Source organism: Eleutherodactylus coqui, chromosome 6, assembly GCF_035609145.1.
Source record: "Eleutherodactylus coqui strain aEleCoq1 chromosome 6, aEleCoq1.hap1, whole genome shotgun sequence".
In the NCBI taxonomy this organism is placed as follows: Eukaryota; Metazoa; Chordata; class Amphibia; order Anura; family Eleutherodactylidae; genus Eleutherodactylus; species Eleutherodactylus coqui.
The window spans coordinates 59756299-59768368 of record NC_089842.1 but is presented as its reverse complement, the minus strand read 5'-3'; the positions used below and the strand labels follow the sequence as shown (position 1 = coordinate 59768368).

The following is a 12070-nucleotide window of genomic DNA, read 5'->3' as shown; positions in this document are numbered from 1 at the left end:
TACTGACAAAAGACAAGTTTCTCCAAAACTACTGCTTAGAAGATCCACATAGCAGACATATCGCTGTAATTAGTATGACCGTCACTACTTTGTGCGGCCCTCAGGAAAAAGTGCAAAAAGATGGCAACAGAGTCTCTTTAAGTACTTCCCCAGCTCAATCTTGAAAGCAGCTCCTAAAGGTGATGCTTTAGTAGAAAATACTACCTATACATGTACTTATTCCAACCAATGATCTACAATGGTACTAAGTTACCTCAAACTCCTCCCAGAACCCTTGCTTGGCCTTCTCTGTGTTGTCCGCCATTTTGTTCAGCTCTCGCACTCTGGTCTCAATGTTGGCTGCATTGATCCGTGTTGCATTGAACGGCTGAAAACAAATGGGGTCAAGAAAGCCGAATCATAAAGATTGAATAAATACGTAGAATGGACATTAATTGAACATCTTCTCTACCTGCTTAAGATGCACCACTGCCCCCGACTTCTCTACCATAGGGTTCTTCTTGTAGTGCTCCAATAGGTCGGTCAGCGTATCAAAGCGCTCCCCTCCTCCTACATCATATTTACCATCCGGCTGAAATGTGGAGTCAGATCAAGCTGAATCAATAAATCTATGTAAAATTAAGATTCTTTTAAAAACAACCTAAAAAAGTCATGGCATCCGTGAGATCTTGTCCTCACCTGGAATCGGATCATTACATGAGTGACGCGAGATTTACGTTCGCCATTCTCTAGCTTCTCCTCACTTGTTAAGACAGACAACACAAAGTCCCCCGGCTTGCTCTGACTTTCCCGAACTAAAAAACTTCCAGGCTTTCCCTTTTCGAGAAGGAGCTTCTCCGCTTCTCTTCCAGAGAGATGTCCGTGGTACCACCTACCAAAAAGAAAAAAAGTTGTAATTATCAGTTCTTGGGAATAAAGTCCACTGAAATGCAAACATTTCAGCAAAACAGAAAAAAGAATCCAAAAAGTGGCAAATATTAGAATTGCAGTATTCAAAAGGGCAAAAAGCGTCACTCAAAGTCTATCCAAAATATAGTGAGAGGGAGAACAGAACAGCAGCTACTCAGAGTGAGGATGGAGAGATAGCTGTGTAGTTCTGAGTAGGTGTGGTTATGCTACACAGCCTCTGAAAGAAGAGACGAGGGGGAGCCAAGCTTGTATGTGTTTATGAAAGAGATTACCTAATCAGTGCTGGCAATGCCCAAAGCCAGAAACCTAAAAAGTAGTCTAAGTATGAGGCTTTCTAAATGCATGAGAAGGAAAACTCAATGCAAAAACATCATTTTTTCTGCAGGGACTTAGTAAGATAGGTATGTATTATGCACAAGGGTTTCCATAGCCTTTAAACTTGATGCAATCAAAAGATTCACTGGACGATTTTCCTTATAGTCAACTGTACTGTCAAAAGCCTTGATTATTACAATGCAATCACTAGAACTGCTGTTAGCTGTGGCAGTAGCATTCGAGGCTGCAGACACCACCCAGTGTCAATCCGATACCACCTCAGCTATGGACCTTGGGTTATGGTCATTGCCCACAGGGCAGTTGACTATTGCTAGACTCCAGAACCAACTAGAGTAGTTGTAGGCGAATGAAGAACTAGAAGAAAAAAAAAAAAAAAAAACGACAACTAATCAGTAAGGACCTGCCATAGGGATATGCAACCAGGTTCACCTGTCAGAGGACATGACAAGATCATACTTTGCACCTGCTGTTTACCTATCCCTGTTTCCTCTAAAAGGTGTAGATACATTTTAAAGTGTGCATTTATTAATAAATTCTGCATCTACAAAAGCAATCTAACGTGAATAACAACCCCTGCCGTTAATAACAGCGCTTACTTTACAATGGAAGAACATTTTCATGTCCCAATAAATTGTTTAACCGGCCTTTATGTTGCCGGATCCTTTCAATTCCATTTAGTAAGTGTGCAGCAAATTAATTAAATACAATGCTTTGTAGTAAAAAAAACCCACAAAATCTATTAAGGCTGTTTATATAAAATTCCCTAAGGTTGCCCTAAACTGGCTGGTGGATTAAACCCACGCTGCTTTTACGGGTAAGTTTCTATTGTAACAGAAAATCAAAACCAGCAGAAGCGAAGAATGAACGGCCAGCAAATTGCTCTGCTGCATATGTGCCTGCACACCGCTTCAGCACTCACTAAATCCATAGAGCACTTGAGGAGCCTTTCCCTGGATTAACCAGTAGTGCTTCCATTTATCCAAAGTGGCTGAAAGGGGTTGTTGACTGTTATTTGCAGCTTTTATCATTTGAGGTAAATGGAAATGAACTGCCCTCTTGTAGGATTAAATACATAAAATGCCGCACCGAACTCAACTGTGTAACAATGTCGGATAAAGTGACTGTGAGAGTCATTGAATTTCCTTCTCGGCTGTAGTCAACGGCACCAAGCACATCACTTTGCTGTAAAGATGTTTTCACTAGGCAAGATGTCTTACTGACGCACATGGGTGGAAATGACTTCTCTAGTTTTCCTTCACGGCAAGATCAACAAGAAGTCAATGCATCTCATGACTCAACACCAGTTTGATAAACCCTCTAAACGCTATCAAGGTCTTATGGTCGTCGGCAGGGTCTGACCGGCCCACCAGAGTATTGGAGGATCCTAGTACTGACTGAACACCAGTTTGATAAACCCTCTGAACGATATCAAGCTCTTATGGTTGTTGGCAGGGTCTGACCGGCCCACCAGAGTACTGGAGGATCCTAGCATTGACACAACAGCAGTTCTCCAAAAGTCCACCAGAAGACAACCCCATTTGGATCCAACCACCTGCCACTAGGGTTTATCCTCATGAGTTGATTCACAAATACCTATTAGACTGTAGTGATGATACGCTCTAAGTGCACAAACTTTAGCAACAGAAGTGTACGTGAATATATTCTTGAATATATACCATATGGTTGTGTATAATGTATTTTGTTTATTTATTTTACACACAGTTTCTGTATTTTGGCTTAAATTTTTGTTAAATAAATCAGAACACGGTCTAAGGCCTCATGCCCATGGGCCCGCACCGTTTCCCCATGCAGAATCATACAGTGGATTCCACTGGACCCGCAGACATGGGGCCAGAAAATACAATATACTTACCTGTCCGGACGCTGCGGGGCTCTCTTCCGTGCAAGCTGGATCTTTCTTCTGCACGGCGGATGCTCTCGGGACGCCGGCGGCGTGCCAGGCGCATGCGCTGTGCCCCCCCCCCCCCCCTTTTTTTAAACTCCTGCTTTCCAGCGGTACGGATGCAGTGACAGCTGTGTTCATTCCGCAGATTCAGATGGCTTCCGATGGCCTCATTAGAAGCTGTGGGAGCCGTTTGTGTGTGTGTGTGGGGGGGAGGGGGAGGGGGGGGGAAGCGCACAAAAATGGAACATGCTGTGGTTCTTTTCCCGCATGTGCGATCCGCACGCCGTGGGAAAATGACACCCGCAGGTATTTAATTATCTGCGGATGCCCAATGATTCCCTATGGGCGTGGATCGCACACGAGGGAGACCCGCGCAGATTTTTAGATTCCATTTTTGCCGTGGACAGGAGTCCTAAATTGTAATATATTATTGTTCATCTGGTTGTATTTACACAATTTTAGGGTCTCCGAAAAGGACCGGATTTTTCTTTTATGATATTGTGATACGTAAAACAATAGAATTCAAAGAGGGTGCACTTAGTTTTTCTCATGACTGTGATTTCTTTAAAAATTTAAGTCACTGCAATAAATATTTCAACCACTAGATGGTGCTTCAGAATACTGCACTACACCTGCCCAATTGAATGCGTCTGTGCTCCATTTCTCATGGATCTATTACCACAGCACACCATCTGTTCAGGCATGGTACTGCAAGCAAAATATTGCAGGAGTTTTCTGAGTGTTTAAAAAAAAAAAAATCTATTGGCAAGGAGTGCTTCAAAATACAAAAAATAAGGCGTACCCACCTCTTATGTTGCCCTGGGTCCCTGGCCAGGAGCACTTGTCTCCGCTGCTCCAATCCTGAAAGCAGCTTCAGCGGTCATGTGCCATTCATTGTACACGTGACCGCTCAGCCAATCACAGGTGTCAGCGGTCATGTGCAGTCCATGGTAGCATCACTGCTGAAGGTTGTGATTGGCTGAGCAGTCACATGTACAATGAACAGCACCTGACTGCTGCAGCTTCTTCTGGGATCGGAGCGGCGGGGATCGGGGTTTCGGTGTTGGATCGTGGACCACATAAGAGATAAGTATGCCTTGTTTTTCAATTTTCAACCACTACCTGCCTTAAGAATTTTTTGAGGAAAACCCCTTTAATATTGTTGACCCCATTAAGATATATGCAACAAATCTGCCGCATGTGAATATATCCCTATTGTGTTACATTTTTGCCAGGTAACAAAACTAGCGCCCCCAGCTGCATTACTGCAATGCTGCACCAATGCAGATCCTCACATACAATGCCGGACTGTATAGAGCAGATCTAGGAAGCCCCTGGAAGCAGTTTTGACCCTCTGCAACCAGTGAAATCCTATTTTAATCATGGAGCTGTACTCTGTACAATAATGACACGGGGGAAAACCGGCAGCGCTATAAATACTGCGGGAGGAAGTGGTCAGATGCCTGACTTTATAGAAGCAGAAAGCCGGTACATTTTCAGACCAGCACGCGTTCAGCTCCGATCAGACCGGTCTGTAATGTGATCACTTAAGAGAGGAGACGGAAAGACATCCTAAGCCTCTCAGAATCCGGTAGAATGTGTTTACAGGTTGCTAGGCAACAACACAGAAGTTAAAAAAGAACAAATTAAAGGGGCACGCCGGAAATATTAAAATAGCGCATATGGACACCTTCACTCACACCGCTGTCAGCAGGTTTAATAGTTTATAAAAAAAAAAAAACTACTACATCCGTTTCAAGTGTTTATACTATTTTTACAAATGTTTTTTTTTACTTTTTAAAAAATATTTTTACACATACTTTGTGTTTTTCAAGTCAGATAGGAAAGAGTATTGAAAAAAAAACAAAAAACTATGAATATTGCAAGTTTTCAAAAAACGTAACTCGGACCTCCTAAACGTCTAAGCTTTGTATGGGGTATGTTTTACATTTCACTGTGATAACAGGGTAATATCTGTATGCAAAAAAAAATCCTGCGAGCAAAAAAGAGGCACCGGGCTGATGGGCATTTCTGGTTTATGTTAAAGCTTATTCACCGTTTAATGAGAAGTTCTGCATTCCTCAACTTTCTTATATACTTTCACTTCATTGTAATTTTCCAAGATCCCTGTTTGCTGTCAGTGAATAGGGACGTTCTTCCTTAGATCAAGGAGCTGAAAACAGGTGCTCAGCTTGTTACAAGTGGACACAGATATCCGTAAGGGCAGAGTCACACAGGCATATTTGCGTGCGCCATACACAGGGAACAGAACCTATTTCTTTCAATAGGTTTGCTCACAATTTTTTGCGGGTGCGTTCTGGTGTGTGAAGAAAAGCGCAGAATGCGCATTTGCGTACCAATAGACGTGCCCATAGACGTTTATGGGGGTGTGCAATACACAACAGAATGTGCAATGCCGCTGGGGAAAAAAAAAAAAAAAAAAAAAAACACACACCTGGAACTCATTAGTTCATACAGTAGTGCCTCGAGATACAAGTTTAACCCGTTCCGAGACGGAGCTCGTAAGCAAAAAAAACTTGTATGTCAAAAGGACTTTTACTTATTGAAATGCATTGAAAAGCCATTAATGCGTTCCAATGGGGAAACTAACTGCAAGTAAATAAAAAAACTAAACCAAACAAACAAAAAAAACAATACTCGTCTACCGCCAGCGTTCCCCGATGATCTGCGGCGCTGCTGCAGGCTGTCGCTCCCTCCTCCACACCGACGGAGCCTTCCTTTCTGGATGCGGGGCTTAAATGTTCCGCCTCCAGCAAGCTAATGCTCTAATTGGTTAACCCAGCGCCGGCATTCACTGAACCAATCACAGCCATTCAATGACATCACTATGATTGGTTAACTCAGCGCAGCGTCAGCCAATAAAAGCTGGCGCTGGGCTAACCAATCAGAGCTTAGCTTGCTGGAGGCAGAGCATTCTAGCCCCACATCTAGAAAGCAATGATCTGTGTTGGCATGGAGGAAAGAACGACAGCCTGCAGCAGCGCCGCAGACCATCGCGAGGACGAAACGCCAGCGACAGGTGAGTGTAGACCCCACCCTGAGCCTCAGCTTTTCAGTTTTTTGACTTGCAAGCAGGCTCGTACCCAGAGTTTTAGCTCGTAAATCAGAGCAAAAATTTGTGAGAGAGCCTGCTCGCAAGTCAAAAAACTCGCCAGCTAAGGTACCTGAGGTACCACTGTATAGCCATTTAAATCAGGGTGTTTGGGTCCTATTCACAAAAAACATGCCCTGCAGGCTCAAGAAGTACAGTAAAATACACCGATATGCGCACAAAAAAAAAATCCTCATTCATAGCGCAAATGTGTTGTGCAGAGGCGTGTGCCTATATGAAACTGCCCTAAAGGTGTTGTCTCATATTTAGCCGTTTTGCTGCATGAAGCACATAGCTCGGTACATTGCACAGTGGCCGAGGTTGCTACTTAGGCTGAGTTCCAATAATTTTAATAAGGCTCAACCTGCAGTACCAACCAGGGCCACTACACAGTGCACGAAGCTGTCCTCTTTCTGCAGCAAACAGCTAGAAGTGAGGCAACCCCTTTAAGAAGCCATGTACCCGTGTCAGCAGGGTCAGTTTGGGGTTATGCACTTTGCCAAGAACTTTGCCACAGGATAGGGGATGACTATCTAATTGGTGAAATTCTGACTACAGGAACCCCAAGTGATAAGGTCCTACATTCCTGAATGAATGAAGCAGTGGCTGAGCATCTTGCACTGCTGCTTCATTCATTTCAATGAGATTGTTGGAGATGGCAACAGCACGGATTAGTGGCCACTGCATTAATTAACTCAATAGGATTGCTCTTAGTAAGAGAAACCAGGTAATCTTGTAGATATATGATACCTTTTAATGGCTAACAAATTTGTGATGTTATAGGGAATGTTCTAACCTACGCATGGCTCTTCCTCGGGCATAATGGAACAGATCTAAAGATGCATTTATATAAATACATATACACATGATCACATGGGAGGGAACAAACATGGTGTGATTAATTTCACTTAAAAAGAATTCCAGAACAGGATAGGAGGGCACAGACATGGTTTGATTAATTAGCACTCATAATAAATACCTGTGATTAATTAGCACTGGATAAATACCAGAAAGGGATGAACAGAACAGTAAATACTTAATTAGTCCACTGTTAAGGGATGTAAACGTTTAGGCCTCATGTCCACGGGGAAAATCAGATCCGCTGCAGATTCTACATGGAGAATCTGCAGCGGGTCCCTCCTGCCCCGCGGACATGAGCGCTGAAAATAGCAATTTAAAAGCATTTACCTATCCGTAGCGGGCGGCGAAGCTCTGCTCTTCCTCACGGCCGGATCTTCATTTTCGGCCGGCGGATGAATTCCTGACGCCGCCGCCGAGCCCAAGCAAGGGAGATGCGGCCGTGAGGAAGAGCAGAGCTTCGCGGCCCGCTGCGGGTGAGTAAATGCTTTAAATTCCTATTTTAGGTCTCCCGCGGATCCGGACAGCTTCCATAGGCTTCAATAGAAGCCCGCGGGAGCCGTCCCCGCGGGAGACCCGCATGAAAATGGAGCATGGTCCAGATTTTTTCATGCTCCATTTTTTTTTAAATCACTTTTATTGACGATCCGCGGGTATTTATCTACCCGCGGGTGGTCAATGCATCCCTATGGGGTGCGGATCCGCGCGCGGGAGATCCGCTGCGGATTTTAAATCTCATTTTGCCCGTGGACATGAGCCCTTAGGGTCTCTAAATTGATGTTAGGGGGTCACCAGGCCAGCGTGTTACCTCTGCTCTAGGTTTTTCATATTCTCAAATTCTTAACTGATGGAAAAAACTCCTCGGAAATTCATTCTGTTTCTGATAGTATCAAAGATGGTTAGAAACTTGTATTTCCCAATTCTTCAACGACATTGGGATTTGAAATTGCCTTTAAGTATAACTTTCATATGTTGTATGTTGTGTCTGTGACTAGAAAAGTGCTCAGCCACAAGGAATTATAATCAGGAGTACATTGCTACAAAATTAAAAAGAAAAAGACAAAGTTCCTCAAATTTGGAGGTTGCCTGTAACACAGAAGGGGAGGGTCCGGGAATATGATTTTCAGATGGTCATCCTTGTGTAGGGTATGATGGAGTTTCTTTGCAGTTTTTCTTAGTACCTCTTACTGTGGATTGTAGGCCACTAATAGAGGTACACAATCGTTTCCTTTCATCTCTGTGTATTGGAGTAGTTGATTCCTGGGTATCTTGGTGGCTCCGGTGATTTGGTCATCAATTGAGGTGGGAGGGTAGCCCTGATTTTAAAATATACTTTTAAGATGGTATAAATGTTCCTTTGTCTGTTGGGTTGGAGCAGATCCGGTTGCATCTGATTAGGACGGGAATTCCCATCTGAGGTATGTGGGATGATTAATTGTTTTTTTGCGGTACAGGGCTGTCTGTATTCAGTTGTTTGAAATTTTTATGGTGGTGTCCAAAAGTTGATTTTGGTATAGGAGTAGCTCAATGTCAGGTTTATGGTGGAATGCATTGCATCTCATGGAATTTTATTAGTTCTTGTTCGGTGTTGGTCTAGATGATTAGGATGTCATGAATGTAGCGGAAGTAGGCCAGTGGTTTGCTGGGGCAGGAGGCCAGAAAATCACTCTCCAGTTTTGCCATGAAAAAGGTTGGCATATTGCGGTGCCATTTTACTGCCCATGGTGGTTCCGGTGAGTTGCAGGAATATTTCTTTGCCAAAGGAGAAATATTTGTGTGGGAGGATGAATCTTTTGAGTTGTAGACAACCCCATTGGCCTCAAGGTGTGCCTAGCAGGCAGTCAGTCCATCTTCGTGTGGGATGTTGGAGAATAAGGATTCCACATCCATGGTGGCCAGGATAGCGCCATCAGGGAAAGGACAAATGGTGGACAGTTTGTTCAGAAGGTCCGTGGTGTCTTGCAAGTAGCTGGTTGTATTCCTCACCACTAGATTAAGGACACTTTCTCAGATTTCTTCAGTGCGGGCTCCCACACGTGAGATAATTGGCCTCCCTGGGTTGGCAGCTTTGTATAGTTTGGGAAGCATATAGAATACTCCAATCCTGGGGTTGTCCGGTATCACGTCCAAAAGTCTTGTGGAGCCGACAGACTCCTGATGACCCTTCTTAATTCCCTCACATATTTTTGAGTCGGGTCTTGATCCAGTTTGGTGTAGTATGTGATTTCCATCAGCTGTCTGTCCGCTGCTCTCTTGTAGTCCAATGTATTCATGGAGAGCATAACACCACCTTTATCTGCAGGCTTAATGGAGATCTCATTGTTTTGCAGTGCATAAATGGCCCTTCTTTCCTGCATATTGATATTAAATGCTTCCTTTTTCTGCTTGTCTAGTATAGTAGATTACACCTCATATATTTGTCAACATTATTATTTACTAAGGGATCTTCTCGACCTCGGTCTCATAATAAGCGGTGGTCCCAATGGTCAGACCCCCATAATCAGACAGTTATCCCCTAACTTGTGGATAGCGAATAACTTTAAATCTTTGCACAGCCCCTTTACCAGAGTGGAGTCCAGGAAATAACTGAAGTAGAGACCAGAAAAAGTGTCCCTGGAGAACAAGTATATCCACGTATTGTAAGGACAGCCCATTGAGTTGACTTGTCAACACGCAATACTTCAATTCTCCTGCGGTGGTGCTGCAGAGAAAGTGAGCACTTGTCAAGGCGCTCTGCAGATTAGAGTTGATCACTGGATGGCGCTGCTGCAAAATAACTCGTGATTAGATACTTTTGAGGGAATCTTCCAACAAAAATGTATTGTTAGAAGCAGACAACCCCTTAAGCAGAACAGCCATATCAGCATGTTCAATAGATCTCTGCAATAAGTTATAAAAGTAAGAATTGTAAGAGTAAGGGTTAATTCATCTGAGAAGTACAAAGTCTTATAAAATGTAGATAGCTTTTATATGACTCCACAGGGGAAGCAGAGAAACGATACGCCAGAAATATGTTGCCTGAAATCGCTCAATATTTAGCATCATGAAGTTAAGGCTTAGACGGCGAGTCCTTTATGCCGCACATTCATATTACTTCTCTCCAAAATTCAAAAAGCAATCAGAAATGCATTAAGTCCACTGTTTACTGGCGAAAAATTAGAGACTATTGATTGAGCGGTTTATGTAACCCCTTCTTTCACACAAAACCCCGTACAGTAACTACCACTTCACAATCAATAACCTTGTTTATTTTATAGACTTTCATGCGACTGTTGGAACATTTTATTTATTCATCGGACGTGCGAAAAAAAAATTACACAGATGAAGAAAACAGTTAGGACTTGATGAATGAATCTCCCGTGAAGAACACACAATATATTCCCGCAGCAATACAATATCTACGTAACGAGCAGTGTAATTGAAAGTGCCCCAAGCGAGCACAACTCACGGACAAAGGGATGGACCGTCAAGGCGCAGAACATTAACACAAACGTTCGCTGCATTCTGTTTGTAACAAAAAAATATATATATTTTTTTTAAATACATATAAAACCGCAAATAGGAAATTTTAAAAAAAGGGTTGTCCCACATTATATACAGGAGGTGGGCAAAAATATGGAAACGCCATACAAAATACATGGGATTTTAAGCATTAGCACTGAGCTGCCTGTTCGACCCCTGTTTGGCTGACAGTTTTTTCACCAGATTTGTGTTTACTTCACCACTTGCCCTGCTCTGAGTGGTTTTGGGTAACAGCAACTGAGTGGCTCAAACCTCTGACCAATGAAACCCTGTTGCTTAGGCAGATGTCCACTTCTGCCCGGCAGCATCTGTGTCATACTACCTCCACATGCCTGATTGAAATAGGATTACGAATCCCATATAACTTAAGGCATGGATTTCGAACAGTCTTTCTATATTTCTGTCCACCCCCTGTATATATTACATACTTGTTATGGTGCCCCCTGCTGTTTTTTTCATTCTGTCTGAGAATGTCCCTCAAATGTGCCCAACACCTGGGGTCACACTTGCTCAGTCCCACAATCTGTATCCCCTGAATGGGAATGCCCCCCCAGCAGAAACGTAAACGTGGGAGAGCATACAAAGCAAGTATGAGGCTTTCTAAATGCATAAGAAGGAAAACACAATGCAAAAGCGAATTAGTAAGATATGTGTATATTGATTTTTCATGCACAAAGGTTTCAATAGCCTTTAATAAGCAGCTTCTGTCAATATTTTTGCAGAAAAGAGTTGCACATTTTTGTACATGGCTATTTTGCGACTTTTTTATGCCAGTCTTGTCACTTTTAGATAAAATGGGCCAGCCTTAGCAGCAAAAGGGATAGCCACCGAGCCCTTACACGTCTTAATATATGTTCGACTCATCTTGCGAGTAAGGGCTGCAGATTAGGAGCAGCATACAAAGTGCCAGTCTTAATACATTTGCCATATTGGGTGAACACTCCGAGAAAAGAATCAGAGGAACTCAAGAGGCAACCATTACAAGTCTATAGCTGCAATATTTGGTAGGTTTTATGTGATCTAACAGGGAAATGTATTATTTAACCACGGGATGAGCCGTTTAAATGAACCACACAAATGGTCTGTAAAGTGATAATTAGCGGACAGGATTTCAGGTCATCATTTACGTTAAGGAGCATATCTGGCATGTGAGAGTGGCACACGAGGTTCTCATAGTATATAGTCACCAGCATAGTATCATCGAGTGGTAGAGTTGGAAGGGACCCCCAGAGTCATCGGGTCCAACCCCCTGCTCAGTGCAGGATTCACTAAATCATCCCAGACAGATATTTGTCCAGCCTTTGTTTGAACATTTCCATTGAAGGAGAACTCACCACCTCCGATGGCAACCTGTTCCACTCAGAGATCACCCTCACTGTCTAATATATAATCTGTGTCTCCTCCTTTTCAGTTTCATCCCATTGCTT

General features: G+C 43.1%; 1 protein-coding gene across 1 annotated transcript in view; it reads right to left on the bottom strand.

Annotated features, from left to right (window-relative positions):
- LOC136632189 (tyrosine-protein phosphatase non-receptor type 11-like) overlaps positions 1–12070 on the bottom strand; it is a 110307-nt gene that overhangs the window by 26007 nt on the left and 72230 nt on the right. The window contains exons 4-6 of the mRNA XM_066606898.1: positions 679–871; positions 452–571; positions 254–367 (exon numbers count right to left, since the gene is read on the bottom strand). Of these exons, the coding sequence (XP_066462995.1) occupies positions 254–367; positions 452–571; positions 679–871 (427 nt within the window). The remainder of the gene's footprint in view (positions 1–253; positions 368–451; positions 572–678; positions 872–12070) is intronic.